Genomic DNA, 22,088 nt, shown 5'->3' on the forward strand with positions numbered 1-22,088 from the left:
GAGAAGTTACAATAATATTTATTATGTTGTATTAAATTCTTCAAACAATATTTTTTGTTTTGTTTTTAATTCAGTATAAACTATTGGTCTAGTTTGTCCATATTTACGAAACCAATTGGTCACAATGTGATTCATCATACCATGACTACACGTACTTGGGGCAAGGGTCAGACCTCAACAGGAATGTTAATGGTTGCTGAATTCCTCACAAAGAGAACACGTCAGCAGGAAGTACTTGATACCTTTGTATCTTAAGGGTCTGGTGCAGATCTAAAACTATCACTGAGACAAAAGACCAGTTATAATGTTTATCTTCTGTTGAAACTACTGCCACCTGTAATATATATTTGGTCATACTTTGACATATTCATGGTAAGGTAAAAGCAGGAGATATTGTCTCATTGAGGAATTACAATGTTTATACAAGTTATCTTCACAATACTATTCTTACTCAATTTCTGCCCCCTAGGGTCTTCTGATCACAATCTTATTTCTATTAAATCAAACTGAGCACGACCACCTCCCCCACCCCCCTCTAAATGCCAACTATGACACTATCGTAGGGCAATCTGCCAATCCTTGCGAGAATTCTTCTCTGATTCTCCTTGGGATGAATGCTGCTTTTCCACCCGGGACGCCTCGGTATGTGCTGACAGCATTGCTAGGGTTATATAGGGTAGTGTGATTGCCTTTATCTCATCTTCTACCAAAACTTTCACTTTACAATAATGGTTTGATCGCTCCTTTTCTCTTGCATGTAGGGAGTTATGAAACTATCTCCTCCTATTACCCACTCATCTTTCATTACTACTAGGAATCGTTGTAAGGCCATTCTTCGTAGGGCCAAGCGGAACTATAAAAGAAAGAAAAAATAAGATCGCTGACCTCAATAACTCTTCTTCTAGTAAATCCTTCTGGTCTTAACCAAAACCATCTTTAATAACTTCTGCACTCCCTCATTTCCCCCACTTTTAACTCTATAGACAACTCTCTCCTCCTGATAAAGCCAAACTCTTTGGCACCTTATTCTCCTCTAACTCCACCTTAGACGATTCCAACTCTACTCCTCCTACCGAACCTATACACTATCCTATAATCTCCACTCGTAGGGTTGCTGGTGTGTTATCAAGTTTGGATGTGAGAAAGGCGCATTGACCGGACGGAATATCCCCTCGTGTTCTGATTGAGTGTGCTGAAATTCTGGTCCCTCTGCTTGTGTCGTCTCTTTCGCCTTTGCCTCAAAACCCAAACTATTCCTTCTTTTTGGAAGCATGCCTCGGTTCAGCCCATCCCGAAGAAAGGTGACCATTCCAATCCCTCTAACTATCGCCCCATTGCCCAAACCTCATCCCTCTCCAAAATTTTCAAATTTCTTCACACTTGTTGTAGGTTATGTATCTAAGCTACTGTGCCGAGTAGCAACCCTGTACATAAGCTACTGTGCCGAGTAGCATTTATATATATAATCACGTGGCAACACTGCACGTGCTATGTGGCAACATTGCCCCGAGGCTGCCATATGGCAAGGCAGCCCCAGTCTGACTGTGTGAGCTGTGCTTGGCACACGCTGGTCACCACTTGTATTTCTCTCATCCATAATAAACGGACTCAGTGTTACACAGTGTTTCCCTAGCCATCACTGCATTCTTCAGGGCACACTAGTAACTTTCATGGCGCAGTGTCTAGGATCTGTGGACTTACAAAGTGTGTGAACAATGCCGACAGTTACGTCTGCCGGTGATGCGCGTCGACTCAGTGTGTTGTGTTGTGTTGTGTTGTGCTGTGTTTCGCCGCGATGTGCAGTGTTGCGCCATCACAGTGCGTTTTAGTGACGGTGGCAGTGTTAGTGTCAGTGTATTAGTGTGTGTCTAGAGCTAAGTTGAGCATTGGCCTGTTTTTTTGTGGTACCCACGGAGCACGCAGGCGCACACCCTTCTCGTGCGACATCCGGGGGACACTGCCGGTCTTGCCGGACCACGCACCTGTCCACGCTCCCTCCGCTCTCTCAGACACACACACGCACGCACGTAGGCACTCACTCACTCACGGACAGAACAGTGGACCTGGACCATAAGCGTGATTTTTGCGCTGTTTATGTCTTATATATGTGGTTCGAGCTGTTGAGGCGCCACTTTATATATTAAACAGTGCAGTCCACGCACACACAAAGATGGGAGGTAAGAAGGGACAACGTCAAGATGGGAGACACGACTCCCCGCCACCTTCTCCTCCACCGGGTGCAGACTCTCATCCTCCACCTCCAGTGACTGACATCGCCACAATTCTGAAGTGGATGGACGACCGGGACGAGCGACGTAGAGAAATGGAACTTCAGAGGGAGGAGACACGAAGAGAGGAGGAAAAGTTGCGTTTTGAGGCGCTATTGGCGACCCTGGCGCTAACCCACCCTCCCTCACTTGCAGGTAGCGCGCTTCAAGGCGCCAGCACACTCCCTCCACCACACCAGCGTCCTCCAGGTACTCTTGCTACCCCTACAGCTCCCAAGGCATCTGTTCAACCCCCACCCGCCCTCTCACCAGACGTCACGTTTCAGCTTTTTCGTGAGTGGAGGCGGCGTTGGACAGATTACTCCACGATGGTGGACCTTGACAGCATGCCTCCAAACAAACAGCTCATCCAACTGCGGATGTGTTTGTCGCTGGAGACCCAGAGAGTTTTGGAGCACACGTTGCACGTGCCTCCCGACTCTACCTCTTCAGTGACGGATGTGCTCGACCTTTTACAGGAGCACGTTAAGGGTCGGAACAACGAGGCTTTGCGTCGCCGTGCCTTTACCAGCTGCAAGCAGGAGGAGAACGAATCCTTTGACGACTTTTTTGTACGTTTGAAGAGTTTGTCGGAGGAGATCGACGTCTGCAAGGCGCACAGCCGGGAATGTGAGGAAGCCTGGATCAAGCACGGGATCTTGACAGGTGTCAGGCACGAAGAGTTGATGCAGCGACTCATCCCCCTGGACGCTTCCTCCACACTCCAGGTGGTAGTGACTGAATGTCGGTCATACGAGGCCACCAAGTCCGCCACCTCTGCCTTACGGGCCCCACCTGCTGTGAGAGCTATCTCACAGTACAAGAAGGATAAGAAGGCGGCCAACAACGCGAAGGCTGCCACACGTTCTTCCACGCCTCCGCCTAGTGCTTCCTGTGGCAGCTGTGGAAAGCAGCACAGCCCCAAGACTTGCCCGGCCGCCGACGCACTGTGTCGTGGATGTGACCGTAAGGGCCACTGGTCTAACACAGACAGGTGCCCTGCACGAGGCCACAAGTGTCAGGCCTGCGGTCGCTATGGACACTACGACAAGTGCTGCCGCCAACCCAAGCCCAAAAGCCCGAGACGAGGAGGACAGCAGCGCACTTCCCTCGGGGTGGTTCGCACGCAGCCCCTTCCAGATGGCCCACGGAGCCCCAAGCAGCAGCGGAGTCACATCAGGAGGGTGGAATCGACCACACGCCCCAGGGCTACCCCTGCCCAGACCCTGTATGGTCACCCTCTCCGCTCTTGCGTTCCTACACACGCCAAGGCCTTTGCGAAGGACTGGCAGACCAGAGCCGAGAGCTGCTACCGCCGCGCCGCTACACGTGCCGAGGACGCCAAGGCTCGGTATGACGACCGTGCCCGCCCTCTTCAGCCGCTGGAGATTGGTGCCCTTGTCCGCGTCCAGGACCCGACGATGACACGTCGGCACAAGGTTGGCATAGTGATGGGCGTCGGCCGGTCGCGGGACTACAAGGTCAGGATGCCGAGTGGCCGTGTCTGGTGGAGGAACCGCCGCTTCCTCCGGCCAGTCCCACCCCCTGCTGCTGGCCCCCTGACCGAAGACGAGTCCCCTACACCTCACGAGGATCCGCCCCACAGTGCACCTCGACGCTCGGAGCGACTTAGAACTAAGGAGTCCGCTCAAGAAAAGACTATGAGCGTGAGGGGGGAGGGAGATGTAGGTTATGTATCTAAGCTACTGTGCCGAGTAGCAACCCTGTACATAAGCTACTGTGCCGAGTAGCAACCCTGTACATAAGCTACTGTGCCGAGTAGCATTTATATATATAATCACGTGGCAACACTGCACGTGCTATGTGGCAACATTGCCCCGAGGCTGCCATATGGCAAGGCAGCCCCAGTCTTACTGTGTGAGCTGTGCTTGGCACACGCTGGTCACCATTTGTATTTCTCTCATCCATAATAAACGGACTCAGTGTTACTCAGTGTTTCCCTAGCCATCACTGCATTCTTCAGGGCACACTAGTAACTTTCACTTGTGACTTTTCCCTTCCACCTAACTCCCAAACTAGATCTGTTTCTAGAGCAGATATCGATTCATCTATCAATGCGGATCTGTGCAGCGTCTCCGATTGGGGAGGTAGGAACTTGGTTAAATTCAATAGTAATAAAGCACAGTTTTTACCAATTACGGTTTCCAAAATAGAAGATCTCCCACCAATCATATTTCAGGACGCAATCATCCTGCCAAATTCTAAAATAGATATGCTAGGCCTCACTATTTTCTCTAATATGTCATGGAAGCCATACATCCACAACATTGCTAAAGCTGCCTCCCGAAAACTGGGAATGCTATACAGATGCCGCAGTTAATTCACACCTGAGCAGTTGCTTCTAGTATACAAGGGATTCATTCGTCCTAACTTGGAGTACTGCTCTCATATCTGGGGTGGATCTTCTTCTGTCCAACTGTTAGATAGAGTGGAATCAAAGGCTTTTCGTCTTATTGACTCCTCCTTTAGTTGATAATATTTCTTCCCTTTTTCTTCGCCGCAATGTTGCTTCACTCTCTCTCTCTTTTACAGGAACTTTAACGGGCAATGTTTGGTGGGTTTGGCAACCTGCGTACCGCCGGCAAGACGTGGGCTCGTAACACTCGTCTTGCCCGCGGTGCCCATCGTTTCTCTGTGTCTGTCGGTCACACAAGAATAACCCGTTATAGTACATCTTTCTTTCCTCACCCAGCCAAACGGTGGAATGCTCTGCCTTCTTCTATGTTTCCATACTCATACAATCTGTCTCACTTTAAAAGGATGGTTTTCCGGCATCTTCTTGGTGCAGATTAATATAGCCCCGTTGTGGGAGTGCAGAAGTTATTATAGATGTTTTGGTTAAGGACCAAAAGGATTTACAAGAAGAAGAGTTAGTCAGGACAGCGGTTTTTCTTTTTATAAAATTCCGCTTGGCCCTACGAAGAATAACCTTACAACGATTCCTAGTAGTAATGAAAGATGAATGGGTAATAGGAGGAGATAGTTTCATAACTCCCTACATGCAAGAGAAAAGGAGCGATCAAACCATTATTGTAAAGTGAAAGTTTTGGTAGAAGATGAGATAAAGGCAATCACACTACCCTATATAACCCTAGCAATGCTGTCAGCACATACCGAGGCGTCCCGGGTGGAAAAGCAGCATTCATCCCAAGGAGAATCAGAGAAGAATTCTCGCAAGGATTGGCAGATTGCCCTACGATAGTGTCATAGTTGGCATTTAGAGGGGGGTGGGGGAGGTGGTCGTGCTCAGTTTGATTTAATAGAAATAGGAATGTGATCAGAAGACCCTAGGGGGCAGAAATTGAGTAAGAATAGTATTGTGAAGATAACTTGTATAAACATTGTAATTCCTCAATGAGACAATATCTCCTGCTTTTACCTTACCATGAATATGTCAAAGTATGACCAAATATATATTACAGGTGGCAGTAGTTTCAACAGAAGATAAACATTATAACTGGTCTTTTGTCTCAGTGATAGTTTTAGATCTGCACCAGACCCTTAAGATACAAAGGTATCAAGTACTTCCTGCTGACGTGTTCTCTTTGTGAGGAATTCAGCAACCATTAACATTCCTGTTGAGGTCTGACCCTTGCCCCAAGTACGTGTAGTCATGGTATGATGAATCACATTGTGACCAATTGGTTTCGTAAATATGGACAAACTAGACCAATAGTTTATACTGAATTAAAAACAAAACAAAAAATATTGTTTGAAGAATTTAATACAACATAATAAATATTATTGTAACTTCTCGCATCTGGCACTTACATGGTTATCAATAAGAGGAAGAAGAGGAAAAAGGAGGAGTAAGAGGAGCGGCGAGGAGCGTCCCGGGAATCCCTGGCATGACTAGTGGCGGTACGTGAAGAAAGCAGTTCTCCAGTCATCTCGGGGCTTCTCCTCCGCGGCAGGGGCGGGGTTTACAGGGTGTCGGTGGTTCTGGCATGGGCACAGAGCCTCAGGACTATCCTGAAGGCTCTAGTAAGACTGCTCATTGTTAGAGAGTCTTAGGCGGGGATGTGGCAAGAGCAGGCAGATGGCATCTTGTAGATGTCGATGAAGAGACCCTTGTAGGGATCACAGGGGTCGAAGGACAGGAGGCGATGGTAGACGTACTTCTGGGTGCAGTGACTCTTGAAGCAGGGAGCAAGGGCGCGGCAAGCAGCTTCAGGGAAGAGACAAGTCTCCAGGCGGGCGGTCTGGGTGTAGTAGTGAACGTCATTGACAATAACACGCCACTTGCCCTCTACATTCTGGGCACGTTTGGCCATGACGTAGGCGACGTCAGAGGGGCAGATGTAGCCCTCGGGACCGCCCCAGTGGGTGGCATCGTAGGGCGAGTCACCAGTGGAGGCACCAGTGTAGTAGGAGTAGTCGAAGGCCTCTTCCTGCTCCTTGGTCACCATGTCGACCAGGTCATCAGCTGACTGGTCGGCCACATCAGCGTACTTCTTGGCGAAGATATGGTCAGCAGTGATGGCGCCCTTGATCTCATACTCGGGGTACTCAGCGTCCTCCAGGCAGTAGGTGAGGGTGGAGTTGGCGGCGCAGGTGGGGGTGGCCGTTGGGTCACAATATTCGTGTTTATAGGAAGGTTGGTGACCATAGGCAGGCTGGTGGCCATAGGCAGGACGAGGGTGGCCGTAGGCTGGTGGGTGGACGGATCCTAACACAGCTCCGGCACACGCCAGAATTACCGACTGGGAGATACAAAAAAAATCATGATAAAATTAAATATTTGATTAGAAATTTCTTTAAAATTTGGTTGAATGGTTGGGTCAGTTTTAAGGAATGCAGGAATGTGATATTAATATCAGTACTTGAGTGGCACGTGAATATGACATAAACATCGTAAAATCACTCAAGTATGTCAAGTTTTGGGAGATAGTTATCGAAATGTTACAGTAGCAAATAATATGAAAGGTTGAATTAGGCTAATATTGAGGTATCGTTACTGGGCAACTGTGAATCCAGCGGTGTAGTTTTCTTTCTGTTCTCGTTGTTTTATTAATAACATAATGAATGTTGTTCTGTTGAAGGAGATCTTGGACTACCATGTTACCCTGATATCCGATCCCGTGAATAATGGAAGTAGGTATATAATGATCACTGTTTGAGCGAAATTTGGACTTACCATTGAATTTTAGGAAGAAAACTGAATCTGTTGATAAAACTCTTAATCTTATATATCCCACCGTTCACTGTTGGATTGATTTATTACTCTTAATAAACTATATGACAAGATCAGTGTCGTAATAATGTAAAAGAAAAGACAGTGAATATTGTGCACGTTTCTTCTGGGCCTATATTTTCTACATCATTTGTTGCCTTTTATTAATATACATCTAATATGAAGGTCGTCAAAATATGGCTAAACCTACCAAAAAGAGAGCCATTATGAAGCGCCCAGGAGCGAGAGTCAGACACAACTGACTCAGGGGGTCGCCTCCTCAGTATATATGGCAGGGCTAAGCCTCGCCCACCTACCTTACACTTTCTAAGACTTATGGTGTAGAGGAGAAGGTCAGATATTTACGAAAACGAGTTTCTCTGTTTATGACCATATGGTTCACATTCATCGCGGATTTTCTGCCAGAGGTACTTGAAAGTTGCTAGTGTCCCCCAAAGAATGCAGTGATGGGTAGGGAAACACTGTGTAACACTGAAGTCCGTTTATTATGGATGAGAGAAATACAAGTGGTGACTCGCTTGTGCCATGCACGGCTCACACAGTCAGACTAAGGCTGCCTTGCCATATGGCAGCCTCGGGGCAATGTTGCCACATAACGTGCAGTGTTGCCACGTGATGATATATATAAATGCTACTCGACACAGTAGCTTATATACAGGGTTGCTACTCGGCACAGTAGCTTATATACAGGGTTGCTACTCGGCACAGTAGCTTATATACAGGGTTGCTACTCGGCACAGTAGCTTATATACATAACCTACAGTACTTATATCCTAACCTTAGTCTAGCGGTTACATCTTGTAATCTAGGATCTTGTTACTTGCTCCATATACATGTTTCACTTGATACATCTCATTATGGTTAACAATGGATTGACTAGTGCCTGTTTACACTTGTCTGCTTGCATCAAATTCATCAGTAAGTTCCTTCCTAATTAGTTTTAAGGGTTCATTTTGACAGACCCAGTTTGTATTCAGCAGTGTCTTTGTTAGACGCGAGCTTGGCGAGGGCAACAACTCTGTCATGTTCTTTGAGGCCTATGTGAGAAGGGTTCCACAACAGTTTGACCTTGACACCCCGGTCAACAAGGTACACATATTTGTGTCTGGCTTCAGAGACAAGAGCGTGACAACTTGAGTTGAGGGTGTCAAGGGCAGGTAGTGAGGATAGAGAGTCAGTGATGATGAGACTGTCAGTGACAGTGGTTTCAATAAATTTAATAGCTGTGAGTATGGGAACTAATTCAGTTTGTAGAGTGGATGCCCAGTTGTTAATTCTAACTCCTTTCTCAATTATATTACCGTCAGGTTGAGTCACAACAATAGCACTTCCAGCCCTCCCACAGGCTGTGTTAAGAGATCCATCAGTGTAGATGGTCTGTGTGATATTATCATCAGTCTGTAGAGTGTGTATGTGTTCAAGAGCTCTCACTTTGGCAGTGTGTTGGAGATAAATACTTTGTACAATTAATTTTTTAGGCGGATATGTCGGTATTGTGATATCGAAGGGAACTGTCCGCCAGGGTGGCAGGAAGCGCTGTTGTATCTCAACTTTGTACAGGTGGTCTAGTCCAAACATCTTCATATGTATAGGAAGTGGGTTGTGGTTGGCTCCCTCTCTGTGGGAAGAGGGTTCTTGTTGTGGGCTTTGGGAGGGGAGGGAGAGGTTAGTACAGCGGGTGGATGAGTGGGGGGTATCCACATGCCCGAGAGTATCTCACAACAAGGGTTTTATGGCTGAACGTCATGTGTTTCCCTTGTCTCCTGGCTTCTTTAAACTGGTCCATTTGTAGTTGGCGGGTTTTAGTCGTACCTGGGCATAGGTCCTCGTCAAAGAAGATAGTAGTGCCTTTCATCTTATTGCGCTGGTGGAAGACTTTGTCGCGGACAGAAGGGGAAGAGAACTTTATGATGCCTTGGGGGCGGGAGGAGTTGGGTTCCCGACACGTTGAACAAAGTCAAACTTGACTTGAGCAAGTCTAACATGTTCATTCAGCTAGCGCGAAATTTTGTGTTGGGATGACTCCCAGTTCTCGGGGACTCCAGTTGACCTAAGGTTGTTTCTCCGCCCCTACATAGTCCACCCGATCCGCTGTTGTCTCTAGTCCCGTCTTGAGTGTACAGTTCTGCTCGCTCAGCTGTTGAACTCGGGTCTTGAGTGATCGGTTCAATGTTCAACTTTGCTTTTAAGTCGTTTAATTCCCCTTCCCAGCATTCCAAGCCTCTTACAACATATGTAATAATCCATACACATAAATCTGAAACTGTTTTTAATTTTTAAAAACAATCTATATGATAACTTTTCGAGGTGACTAAATGATGTTAAGAATTATTTGTTTGAATCCAAAAGAATTATTTTTTCACTTAATATTCATTTAAATTGATTAACTTTGTGTAACATTGTTATACGTTGTTTTGTCTTACTAAGAGTTTTATGAAGTCTTAGGTGAAAAGTAAGAGAATGCCAGTCTTCATACACAAAGTGGCTATCGAGTGTCTTTTGTTATGTATGTATGTATTAATGTATGCGTATGTATGTATGTGTATGTATGTATGTGTATGTATGCATGTGTGTGTATGTATGTATATGTGTATGTGTGTATGTATGCATGTGTGTATGTATGTATGTGTGTATGTATGTATGTATGTATGTGTGTATGTGTATATGTATATGTGTATGTATGTGTGTAAGTGTGTGTATGTGTGTGTGTATGTATGTGCGTATGTGTGTGTGTATGTATGTATGTATGTTCTAAAGCGTCGATTGATAATTGAAACATTACTAATGCCTCGGGAACCCATAACAATGGCGGTTGATTATATCAGAAGGATAAGGCATTTATATCTTTTTTTGTATCATAGTTTTTTTAGTATTTCTATTAAGTGGTATGTGTAAAAAACTTCTTTTTAAATATCGAACCATTTGATTCCATTATCCTTAAACGGAAGCAAGGATATCGGTGTTTATGGAAACAGTAACACTAATTTTGGAATTTAATTTAAAACATACAGTACAGTAACTTCTCGCATCTAGCACTCACATGGTTGTCAATAAGAGGAAGAAGAGGAAAAAGGAGGAGTAAGAGGAGCGGCGAGGAGCGTCCCGGGAGTCCCTGGCATTATTATCGATGGTACATGAAGAAAGCAGTTCTCCAGTCATCTCGGGGCTTCTCCTCCGCGGCAGGGGCGGGGTTTACAGGGTGTCGGTGGTTCTGGCATGGGCACAGAGCCTCAGGACTATCCTGAAGGCTCTAGTAAGACTGCTCAATGCTCATTGTTGGAGAGTCTTAGGCAGGGATGTGGCAAGAGCAGGCAGATGGCATCTTGTAGATGTCGATGAAGAGACCCTTGTAGGGATCACAGGGGTCGAAGGACAGGAGGCGGTGGTAGACGTACTTCTGGGTGCAGTGACTCTTGAAGCAGGGAGCAAGGGCGCGGCAAGCAGCTTCAGGGAAGAGACAAGTCTCCAGGCGGGCGGTCTGGGTGTAGTAGTGAACATCGTTAACAATAACACGCCACTTGCCCTCTACATTCTGGGCACGTTTGGGCCTGGCGTAGGCGACGTCAGAGGGGCAGATGTAGCCCTCGGGACCGCCCCAGTGGGTGGCATCGTAAGGAGATTTCCCAGTGGAAGCTCCAGTGTAGAAATAGTAGTCGAAGGCCTCTTCCTGTTGTTTGGTCACATAATCGACCAGGTCATCAGCTGACTGGTCGGCCACATCAGCGTATTTCTTGGCGAAGATATGGTCAGCACTGATGGCGCCCTTGATCTCATACTCGGGATATTCGGGGTCTTCCAAGCAGTAAGTTAGAGGGGATCCGGCGGCACAGGTAGGGGGAGTTTTGGGGTCACAGTAGGATGGCTGGTGGTCATACGTAGGAGGTTGATGGCCATAGGGAGTAGGGCGTGAAGCAAGAGCAACTCCGGCACACGCCAGAACAACCGACTGAGAATAAAATATTATATATCTATATGTTTTAGATAGGTCTCAAGATTTCCAGGCTACATAATCCTGTCAATTGCAAAGACAGCCCAGAACATATGTGTAACACTTGAAAATATTAGAATATTATCAGTGTTCTTAAACAGGCAAGGCACCAGTAATTCAGATACTGAATCCTTACCAGAGCAAGAACCATGGTGAAGTGTTGATGCGAGAGTTGCACTGATGTCTGTCACCTCCACACAGCGTTATATATACCCGCTGCTGCTGTTACCTTCCTCCTCCATGACGCTGCACAAACCATCAATAACTTAGAAACATTCACGTCGTCTGTTTAAGGAAAAACTTAAGATTTTTTTTTTTTTATAGAACATCACATATCTTTGTCAATAATTTTGAGGTCTGAAATATATGGACCTTTACAAGCTATGTTATAGGTTCCTAATTCTTGCTGAGAGTGGACTGAAAAGTGAAGAAAACTAGAACTTAACTATTCTGTATGTGATTAAGTCAGACTCTCCTGTAAGTAATCAGTAAACAACATTATTAGTAGTCCTGTGATATACCAGTTTATGCACACATTCTATGTATATTTGTGGGGCTTATGTGTGTTTTTTGTGTAGGTATGTGGAAGGGGGAAGTGTTGGCATGGATAATTTGGAATCAACCTTATCAAATGGAGTAGTAAATAACTCTCTTCAAACATTGTGCCTGACCTCTCATGGCCTAAGAGGTTCATCTCAGAACACTTCACTATAGTCCCCAATCCACAGATACCACAACCAGGAAGAGTGAATGTGTTCCTCAATGTGTCCCGATTAACTGAAGACCCTTAGATGTGTGGCCCCTCGCCACCATGAAAATTATCTTGATCTTAGCCTGAGATAAGAAGGTTTTGGACTTTTTTCTGCTTGAAGGTGTGAAAGATCCGAAGGTTTTTCCTCACCAGTCCGGTGGATTATGGCAACCAGCTCGGGTTTATCACGACTTTGGACTTCAATTCATAGTGGATATGACATAGGTGCGTTAAATAGAGGAAACACAATAAAAGGTCTTTATCCAAATATTTAGTTGGATGAGACATACTTTCTCCGGTACGAGTTGCAAGTTGATTCAGGCATCAATTAGAAAGTTACAAGATAGTTGTGTAACTGAGTGGTGCTAAACTTAGACTGAGGTGTCGAGGCCCTGGAGTAGATTTGTTTACCCCATTATCCTGTTTGTACGGAGTTTATGTACGCGTACATGTGTAATAGGACGGATGAATGACAGCATCAACGTATTGATAATCAGCAGAACCTAAAACATATTATGATGATAAGAAATTTGTCGAAACGTGACCACACAAATGTAGTTGTTTATCTAGACGTTGGTACTGTTAGTCATCCTTCGTATACACTTCCCCGAGGAGAGTCAATTGCATCCGCCAAATGTAATACTCACAAAGCTGTCACTGTTTTTCCTTTATAAAATATCCTATATGATAACTTTTCGAGGTGATTAATTATTCAAATGTGAATCTAGAAAAAAAACCACTTTTTTTTTCGCTTAACCTTCCTTGAAATTGATTAGCCGTGCGTCATAGTATTGTTTTACTTTAGATTGTCTCGCTAAAAGTTTTATGAAGTGTAAAGTGAGAAGACGAGAATGCCAGTCATTATACACAAAGTGCTCATCGGGTCTTCTCTTGTGATAATATTGTCCAAAGCATCGATTTTCTGTTGAAACATTACTAGTACCTCGGCAACCCAACAAAGAGTGTTTGAGTGTATTATAAGACTATGATTATTTACATTAAACATACAGTAGTACTTTTATCTTATTTTAGATTCCTTAAGCTGTCCGTCCTGGAGTCACAAGTTTTTAATTATTTTAAATTACCCGAATTAAATTTCTTCGTTTCATTGTGTAAAGAACATTTATGTTAAACACGAAAAATATCGAAAATTTCAGAGTTTTGAGTTATCCAGGATCTGTACTAAGAGGCTCATGGAACCAACAAGAGATGTAGTATCACAACTCACCTGCTCTACACATGATGAAAAATTTCTAACTCAGGGTTTAAATGAATTGGGTGAAGAGTTATCAGAATATGGTTTGGACACTAAAGTTAGTATTTGTTAAAGCCACAGAAAGCCACGACGACTATAACTAAGACGCTGAAGGTACAATACACGTTACCTCATCTACTAAGAAATCTGGTCCTGAACATTGATATTTTTCAAATGTATTATTTCGTTTATTAATGTTTTTCTTACTATTAAGTTTTTCACAACCGAAATACAAATTGATGTTTCAAAATACACTCGAAAGCATAAACATAACTTTCTTTAAGAAGTAACGCATAAGAACTAATATTTTTCAAGATCCAGCTGTCCCCGGCTTATTTAATTACCAGGAATTGAGCTACGTGCAGTAAAGGAAGTATCAGAGTATTTTTCTTTTCGAAGTATCAAGTGCTCATTATTTTGGGATTCAGTGTTCAGTCCCCTTCACTAGTGCGTTTACAGGAGCTCGTCATATGAACATTCCACAAATCATTATCTTTGAGATATTTGTTTTAATATTGTTTTAATTTGATTCCAATGTATTTTACTATTGCCAGTTTCCTTCTGTCGTATGTAAACAAACACAGGGCTGCCACTCTGCACAAAACCTGACGAGCCCCTGTAAGCGCACTAGTGAAGGGGACTGTACCTGATGTAGTTTTGTGGATTAATGCATAGTTTTTTTAGTTTAACAAATTTATTGACAAAGCTTGGAGTACAGTTTGCCTATTCTGAGTAATTCAGTCAGGTCTTGACACTGAGGGTGGTATCACTTCTCACTGCCACGCAGGACAAAGGTTCATACACAAACATTTATTACACAAAACATATGCTAGGTGCAAACATACAGTTTTTTGCAGCTTAAAATATGCATGAAAAAAATATATGAATTCGTCTACACAAACATTCATGTTTCTATCTAGAATGGTCTTCGAGATATGATTTTTCATAATCTGGGAAAGACTTTACGCTCACCCTGTATATATATATATATATATATATATATATATATATATATATATATATATATATATATATATATATATATATATATATATATATATATATATACACACACGCATACACATACACATACCTACATATATATATACATAGATCAGATTCATGTGGGTGATGTCATTGTTCACTACCATAGTTAAATAAAACAAATAAAATAAAACGAAAATAATAAAATAATTATACGATTGTGCCTCAGATGACCTCCAAGTATCATATACGGGAGAAGTAAACTAGGAATAGGTGTCTCTGTGGTAGGAGGTATTATTAGTGGTCTTCATGTCGTCCAGATTATTTATTAGTTAAAATATACTTGGTTAAATTATAAAGATTTCAAGAATAAGTATAATCTTCAGGCAGATTTTTGACTTGGGAAATGTCTCCTCTTGTCTCAAAGTCCTGGCGTGTGATATGTGATCTCTTGCCTTGGACGAGGCTCAGTCGGAAATATTTGTCATCATATTTTGCTTAAATTATAATAGGTGGATTTTTTTTTAAGTAGCAGGAATTACATAACTAAAATAGGTTCTGGGTAGGCAAGATGTCAGACTTTAATGGAAGATGTTAATAAAGTGTTCATTTGTGTGGTGATGAAATCTGCTGGGCACTCCGGGTGCTCCTGTGGTTGATGGTATGAGTTTTTCACCGATTTATGAGCATCAATTGGTAAACCAAGATTTATATTTGACCTCGATAACAGCCAAGAATATGCATTTTATTGATATCTGGAAGATTACTGTTCTTAATGGACAAAACATTCTTAATACCGAATGCTTTTTTCATAATTTCTTGTTAGTATAATTTTACTTGTAGATTGATCTTTTCTATTCACTGGAGTGTCTTAAAGTCTATTTTATAGGTTAACCCTTTCACTACGGGGAACTCACTTTTAATTATTATTTAGTTAATGCCAGACTATTTTATTCAGCACAGAGAGGAGATCATACCAGAGTGGTTAGTAGACCATCTCCCCTAAATTTTGAGAAAAAACTTGTTATGCTACTAATAAACGGCAGTAAAGGTATCTATGTTTGTGGAAACACACATTAATTTTTAGATTTAATAGAAAATAAATAGTACAGTAACTTCTCGCATCTGGCACTCACATGGTTGTTAATAAGAGGAAGAAGAGGAAAAAGGAGGAGTAAGAGGAGCGGCGAGGATCGTCCCGGGAGTCCCTGGCATTATTATTGATGTTACGTGAAGAAAGCAGTTCTCCAGTCATCTCGGGGCTTCTCCTCCGCGGCAGGGGCGGGGTTTACAGGGTGTCGGTGGTTCTGACATGGGCACAGAGCCTCAGGATTATCCTGGAGGCTCAGGTAAGACTCTTCATTGTTGGAGAGTCTTAGGCGGGGATGTGGCAAGAGCAGGCAGATGGCATCTTGTAGATGTCGATGAAGAGACCCTTGTAGGGATCACAGGGGTCGAAGGACAGGAGGCGGTGGTAGACGTACTTCTGGGTGCAGTGACTCTTGAAGCAGGGAGCAAGGGCGCGGCAAGCAGCTTCAGGGAAGAGACAAGTCTCCAGGCGGGCGGTCTGGGTGTAGTAGTGAACGTCATTGACAATAACACGCCACTTGCCCTCTACATTCTGGGCACGTTTGGCCATGACGTAGGCGACGTCAGAGGGGCAGATGTAGCCCTCGGGACCGCCCCAGTGGGTGGCATCGTAGGGCGAGTCACCAGTGGAGGCACCAGTGTAGTAGGAGTAGTCGAAGGCCTCTTCCTGCTCCTTGGTCACCATGTCGACCAGGTCATCAGCTGACTGGTCGGCCACATCAGCGTACTTCTTGGCGAAGATATGGTCAGCACTGATGGCGCCCTTGATCTCATACTCGGGGTACTCAGCGTCCTCCAGGCAGTAGGTGAGGGTGGAGTTGGCGGCGCAGGTGGGGGTGGCCGTTGGGTCACAATATTCGTGTTTATAGGAAGGTTGGTGACCATAGGCAGGCTGGTGGCCATAGGCAGGACGAGGGTGGCCGTAGGCTGGTGGGTGGACGGATCCTAACACAGCTCCGGCACACGCCAGAATTACCGACTTGGAGATACAAAAAAAATCATGATAAAATTAAATATTTGATTAGAAATTTCTTTAAAATTTGGTTGAATGGTTGGGTCAGTTTTAAGGAATGCAGGAATGTGATATTAATATCAGTACTTGAGTGGCACGTGAATATGACATAAACATCGTAAAATCACTCAAGTACAGTATGTCAAGTTTTGGGAGATAGTTATCGAAATGTTACAGTAGCAAATAATATGAAAGGTTGAATTAGGCTAATATTGAGGTATCGTTACTGGGCAACTGTGAATCCAGCGGTGTAGTTTTCTTTCTGTTCTCGTTGTTTTATTAATAACATAATGAATGTTGTTCTGTTGAAGGAGATCTTGGACTACCATGTTACCCTGATATCCGATCCCGTGAATAATGGAAGTAGGTAAATAATGATCACTGTTTGAGCGAAATTTGGACTTACCATTGAATTTTAGGAAGAAAAATGAATCTGTTGATAAAACTCTTAATCTTATATATCCCACCGTTCACTGTTGGATTGATTTATTACTCTTAATAAACTATATGACAAGATCAGTGTCGTAATAATGTAAAAGAAAAGACAGTGAATATTGTGCACGTTTCTTCTGGGCCTATATTTTCTACATCATTTGTTGCCTTTTATAAATATACAGTATATGTATATATATATATATATATATATATATATATATATATATATATATATATATATATATATATATATATATATATATATATATATATATATATATATATATATATATATATATATATATATATATATATATATATATATATATATATATATATATATATAAAACATCTAATATGAAGGTCGTCAAAATATGGCTAAACCTACCAAAAAGAGAACCATTATGAAGCGCCCAGGAGCGAGAGTCAGACACAACTGATTCAGGGGGTCGCCTCCTCATTATATATGGCAGGGCTAAGCCTCGCCCACCTACCGTACACTTTCTAAGACTTATGGTGTAGAGGAGAAGGTCAGATATTTACGAAAACGAGTTTCTCTGTTTATGACCATATGGTTCACATTCATCGCGAATTTTCTGCCAGAGGTACTTATATCCTAACCTTAGTCTAGCGGTTACATCTTGTAATCCAGGATCTTGTTACTTGCTCCATATACATGTTTCACTTGATACATCTCATTATGGTTAACAATGGATTGACTAGTGCCTGTTTACACTTGTCTGCTTGCATCAAATTCATCAGTAAGTTCCTTCCTAATTAGTTTTAAGGGTTCATTTTGACAGACCCAGTTTGTATTCAGCAGTGTCTTTGTTAGACGCGAGCTTGGCGAGGGCAACAACTCTGTCATGTTCTTTGAGGCCTATGTGAGAAGGGTTCCACAACAGTTTGACCTTGACACCCCGGTCAACAAGGTACACATATTTGTGTCTGGCTTCAGAGACAAGAGCGTGACAACTTGAGTTGAGGGTGTCAAGGGCAGGTAGTGAGGATAGAGAGTCAGTGATGATGAGACTGTCAGTGACAGTGGTTTCAATAAATTTAATAGCTGTGAGTATGGGAACTAATTCAGTTTGTAGAGTGGATGCCCAGTTGTTAATTCTAACTCCTTTCTCAATTATATTACCGTCAGGTTGAGTCACAACAATAGCACTTCCAGCCCTCCCACAGGCTGTGTTAAGAGATCCATCAGTGTAGATGGTCTGTGTGATATTATCATCAGTCTGTAGAGTGTGTATGTGTTCAAGAGCTCTCACTTTGGCAGTGTGTTGGAGATAAATACTTTGTACAATTAATTTTTTAGGCGGATATGTCGGTATTGTGATATCGAAGGGAACTGTCCGCCAGGGTGGCAGGAAGCGCTGTTGTATCTCAACTTTGTACAGGTGGTCTAGTCCAAACATCTTCATATGTATAGGAAGTGGGTTGTGGTTGGCTCCCTCTCTGTGGGAAGAGGGTTCTTGTTGTGGGCTTTGGGAGGGGAGGGAGAGGTTAGTACAGCGGGTGGATGAGTGGGGGGTATCCACATGCCCGAGAGTATCTCACAACAAGGGTTTTATGGCTGAACGTCATGTGTTTCCCTTGTCTCCTGGCTTCTTTAAACTGGTCCATTTGTAGTTGGCGGGTTTTAGTCGTACCTGGGCATAGGTCCTCGTCAAAGAAGATAGTAGTGCCTTTCATCTTATTGCGCTGGTGGAAGACTTTGTCGCGGACAGAAGGGGAAGAGAACTTTATGATGACTTGGGGGCGGGAGGAGTTGGGTTCCCGACACGTTGAACAAAGTCAAACTTGACTAGAGCAAGTCTAACATGTTCATTCAGCTAGCGCGAAATTTTGTGTTGGGATGACTCCCAGTTCTCGGGGACTCCAGTTGACCTAAGGTTGTTTCTCCGCCCCTACATAGTCCACCCGATCCGCTGTTGTCTCTAGTCCCGTCTTGAGTGTACAGTTCTGCTCGCTCAGCTGTTGAACTCGGGTCTTGAGTGATCGGTTCAATGTTCAACTTTGCTTTTAAGTCGTTTAATTCCCCTTCCCAGCATTCCAAGCCTCTTACAACATATGTAATAATCCATACACATAAATCTGAAAATGTTTTTTATTTTTAAAAATAATCTATATGATAACTTTTCGAGGTGACTAAATGATGTTAAGAATTATTTGTTTGAATCCAGAAGAATTATTTTTTCACTTAATATTCATCTAAATTGATTAACTTTGTGTAACATTGTTATACGTTGTTTTGTCTCACTAAGAGTTTTATGAAGTCTTAGGTGAAAAGTAAGAGAATGCCAGTCTTCATACACAAAGTGGCTATCGAGTGTCCTTTTGTTATGTATGTATGTATGTATATGTATGTATTAATGTATGCGTATGTATGTATGTGTATGTATGCATGTGTGTGTATGTATGTATATGTGTATGTGTGTATGTATGCATGTGTGTGTATGTATGTATATGTGTATGTGTGTATGTATGCATGTGTGTATGTATGTATATGTGTATGTATGTGTGTAAGTGTGTATGTGTGTGTATGTATGTGCGTATGTGTGTGTGTATGTATGTATGTATGTTCTAAAGCGTCGATTGATAATTGAAACATTACTAATGCCTCGGGAACCCATAACAATGGCGGTTGATTATATCAGAAGGATAAGGCATTTATATCTTTTTTTGTATCATAGTTTTTTAAATATTTCTATTAAGTGGTAGGTGTAAAAAAATTACCTTTTAAATATCGAACCATTTGATTCCATTATCCTTAAACGGAAGCAAGGATATCGGTGTTTATGGAAACAGTAACACTAATTTTGGAATTTAATTTAAAACATACAGTACAGTAACTTCTCGCATCTGGCACTCACATGGTTGTCAATAAGAGGAAGAAGAGGAAAAAGGAGGAGTAAGAGGAGCGGCGAGGAGCGTCCCGGGAGTCCCTGGCATTATTATTGATGGTACATGAAGAAAGCAGTTCTCCAGTCATCTCGGGGCTTCTCCTCCGCGGCAGGGGCGGGGTTTACAGGGTGACGGTGGTTCTGGCATGGGCACAGAGCCTCAGGACTATCCTGAAGGCTCTAGTAAGACTGCTCAATGCTCATTGTTGGAGAGTCTTAGGCGGGGATGTGGCAAGAGCAGGCAGATGGCATCTTGTAGATGTCGATGAAGAGACCCTTGTAGGGATCACAGGGGTCGAAGGACAGGAGGCGGTGGTAGACGTACTTCTGGGTGCAGTGACTCTTGAAGCAGGGAGCAAGGGCGCGGCAAGCAGCTTCAGGGAAGAGACAAGTCTCCAGGCGGGCGGTCTGGGTGTAGTAGTGAACATCGTTAACAATAACACGCCACTTGCCCTCTACATTCTGGGCACGTTTGGGCCTGGCGTAGGCGACGTCAGAGGGGCAGATGTAGCCCTCGGGACCGCCCCAGTGGGTGGCATCGTAAGGAGATTTCCCAGTGGAAGCTCCAGTGTAGAAATAGTAGTCGAAGGCCTCTTCCTGTTGCTTGGTCACATAATCGACCAGGTCATCTGCTGACTGGTCGGCCACATCAGCGTACTTCTTGGCGAAGATATGGTCAGCAGTGATGGCGCCCTTGATCTCATACTCGGGATATTCGGGGTCTTCCAAGCAGTAAGTTAGAGGGGATCCGGCGGCACAGGTAGGGGGAGTTTTGGGGTCACAGTAGGATGGCTGGTGGCCATACGTAGGAGGTTGATGGCCATAGGGAGCAGGGCGTGAAGCAAGAGCAACTCCGGCACACGCCAGAACAACCGACTGAAAATAAAATATTATATATCTATATGTTTTAGATAGGTCTCAAGATTTCCATGCTACATAATCCTGTCAATTGCAAAGACAGCCCAGAACATATGTGTAACACTTGAAAATATTAGAATATTATCAGTGTTCTTAAACAGGCAAGGCACCAGTAATTCAGATACTGAATCCTTACCAGAGCAAGAACCATGGTGAAGTGTTGATGCGAGAGGTGCACTGATGTCTGTCACCTCCACACAGCGTTATATATACCCGCTGCTGCTGTTACCTTCCTCCTCCATGACGCTGCACAAACCATCAATAACTTAGAAACATTCACGTCGTCTGTTTAAGGAAAAACTTAAGATTTTTTTTTTTTTTATAGAACATCACATATCTTTGTCAATAATTTTGAGGTCTGAAATATATGGACCTTTACAAGCTATGTTATAGGTTCCTAATTCTTGCTGAGAGTGGACTGAAAAGTGAAGAAAACTAGAACTTAACTATTCTGTATGTGATTAAGTCAGACTCTCCTGTAAGTAATCAGTAAACAACATTATTAGTAGTCCTGTGATATACCAGTTTATGCACACATTCTATGTATATTTGTGGGGCTTATGTGTGTTTTTTGTGTAGGTATGTGGAAGGGGGAAGTGTTGGCATGGATAATTTGGAATCAACCTTATCAAATGGAGTAGTAAATAACTCTCTTCAAACATTGTGCCTGACCTCTCATGGCCTAAGAGGTTCATCTCAGAACACTTCACTATAGTCCCCAATCCACAGATACCACAACCAGGAAGAGTGAATGTGTTCCTCAATGTGTCCCGATTAACTGAAGACCCTTAGATGTGTGGCCCCTCGCCACCATGAAAATTATCTTGACCTTAGCCTGAGATAAGAAGGTTTTGGACTTTTTTCTGCTTGAAGGTGTGAAAGATCCGAAGGTTTTTCCTCACCAGTCCGGTGCATTATGGCAACCAGCTCGGGTTTATCACGACTTTGGACTTCAATTCATAGTGGATATGACATAGGTGCGTTAAATAGAGGAAACACAATAAAAGGTCTTTATCCAAATATTTAGTTGGATGAGACATACTTTCTCCGGTACGAGTTGCAAGTTGATTCAGGCTTCAATTAGAAAGTTACAAGATAGTTGTGTAACTGAGTGGTGCTAAACTTAGACTGAGGTGTCGAGGCCCTGGAGTAGATTTGTTTACCCCATTATCCTGTTTGTACGGAGTTTATGTACGCGTACATGTGTAATAGGACGGATGAATGACAGCATCAACGTATTGATAAACAGCAGAACCTAAAACATA

The 22,088-nt window shown here is 43.3% G+C and overlaps 5 protein-coding genes across 5 annotated transcripts in view; 1 reads left to right on the forward strand and 4 right to left on the reverse strand.

Annotated features, from left to right (window-relative positions):
* Positions 1 to 50, forward strand: part of LOC121853791 (neurotrophin 1-like) — a 1,258-nt gene extending 1,208 nt beyond the window's left edge. Inside the window, exon 2 of the mRNA XM_042348156.1 lies at positions 1 to 50. This exon is cut by the window's left edge and continues 948 nt beyond it. The gene's annotated coding sequence lies outside the window, so the exon portion shown is untranslated.
* Positions 51 to 5,994: 5,944 nt separating this feature from the next.
* On the reverse strand, positions 5,995 to 7,752 carry LOC121853782 (neurotrophin 1-like). The gene is made up of 2 exons (XM_042348141.1): positions 7,673 to 7,752; positions 5,995 to 6,991 (listed from the first exon to the last, which is right to left on the reverse strand). The coding sequence occupies exons 1-2, from the start codon at positions 7,685 to 7,687 to the stop codon at positions 6,299 to 6,301; spliced, it is 708 nt and encodes a 235-aa protein (XP_042204075.1). The 5' UTR covers positions 7,688 to 7,752; the 3' UTR covers positions 5,995 to 6,298.
* A 2,710-nt stretch (positions 7,753 to 10,462) lies between these two features.
* LOC121853786 (neurotrophin 1-like) lies at positions 10,463 to 11,643 on the reverse strand. Its single transcript, XM_042348147.1, has 2 exons — positions 11,607 to 11,643; positions 10,463 to 11,428 (listed from the first exon to the last, which is right to left on the reverse strand). The coding sequence occupies exons 1-2, from the start codon at positions 11,619 to 11,621 to the stop codon at positions 10,769 to 10,771; spliced, it is 675 nt and encodes a 224-aa protein (XP_042204081.1). The 5' UTR covers positions 11,622 to 11,643; the 3' UTR covers positions 10,463 to 10,768.
* A 3,893-nt stretch (positions 11,644 to 15,536) lies between these two features.
* On the reverse strand, positions 15,537 to 17,422 carry LOC121853781 (neurotrophin 1-like). The gene is made up of 2 exons (XM_042348140.1): positions 17,385 to 17,422; positions 15,537 to 16,528 (listed from the first exon to the last, which is right to left on the reverse strand). The coding sequence occupies exons 1-2, from the start codon at positions 17,397 to 17,399 to the stop codon at positions 15,836 to 15,838; spliced, it is 708 nt and encodes a 235-aa protein (XP_042204074.1). The 5' UTR covers positions 17,400 to 17,422; the 3' UTR covers positions 15,537 to 15,835.
* Positions 17,423 to 19,815: 2,393 nt separating this feature from the next.
* Positions 19,816 to 21,010, reverse strand: LOC121853785 (neurotrophin 1-like). The gene is made up of 2 exons (XM_042348145.1): positions 20,960 to 21,010; positions 19,816 to 20,781 (listed from the first exon to the last, which is right to left on the reverse strand). Exons 1-2 carry the CDS (start codon positions 20,972 to 20,974, stop codon positions 20,122 to 20,124), a joined length of 675 nt encoding a protein of 224 aa, XP_042204079.1. The 5' UTR covers positions 20,975 to 21,010; the 3' UTR covers positions 19,816 to 20,121.
* Positions 21,011 to 22,088: the final 1,078 nt, after the last annotated feature.

Source organism: Homarus americanus, unplaced genomic scaffold (genome assembly GCF_018991925.1).
Source record: "Homarus americanus isolate GMGI-L3 unplaced genomic scaffold, GMGI_Hamer_2.0 scaffold18703, whole genome shotgun sequence".
NCBI classification, from domain to species: Eukaryota; Metazoa; Arthropoda; class Malacostraca; order Decapoda; family Nephropidae; genus Homarus; species Homarus americanus.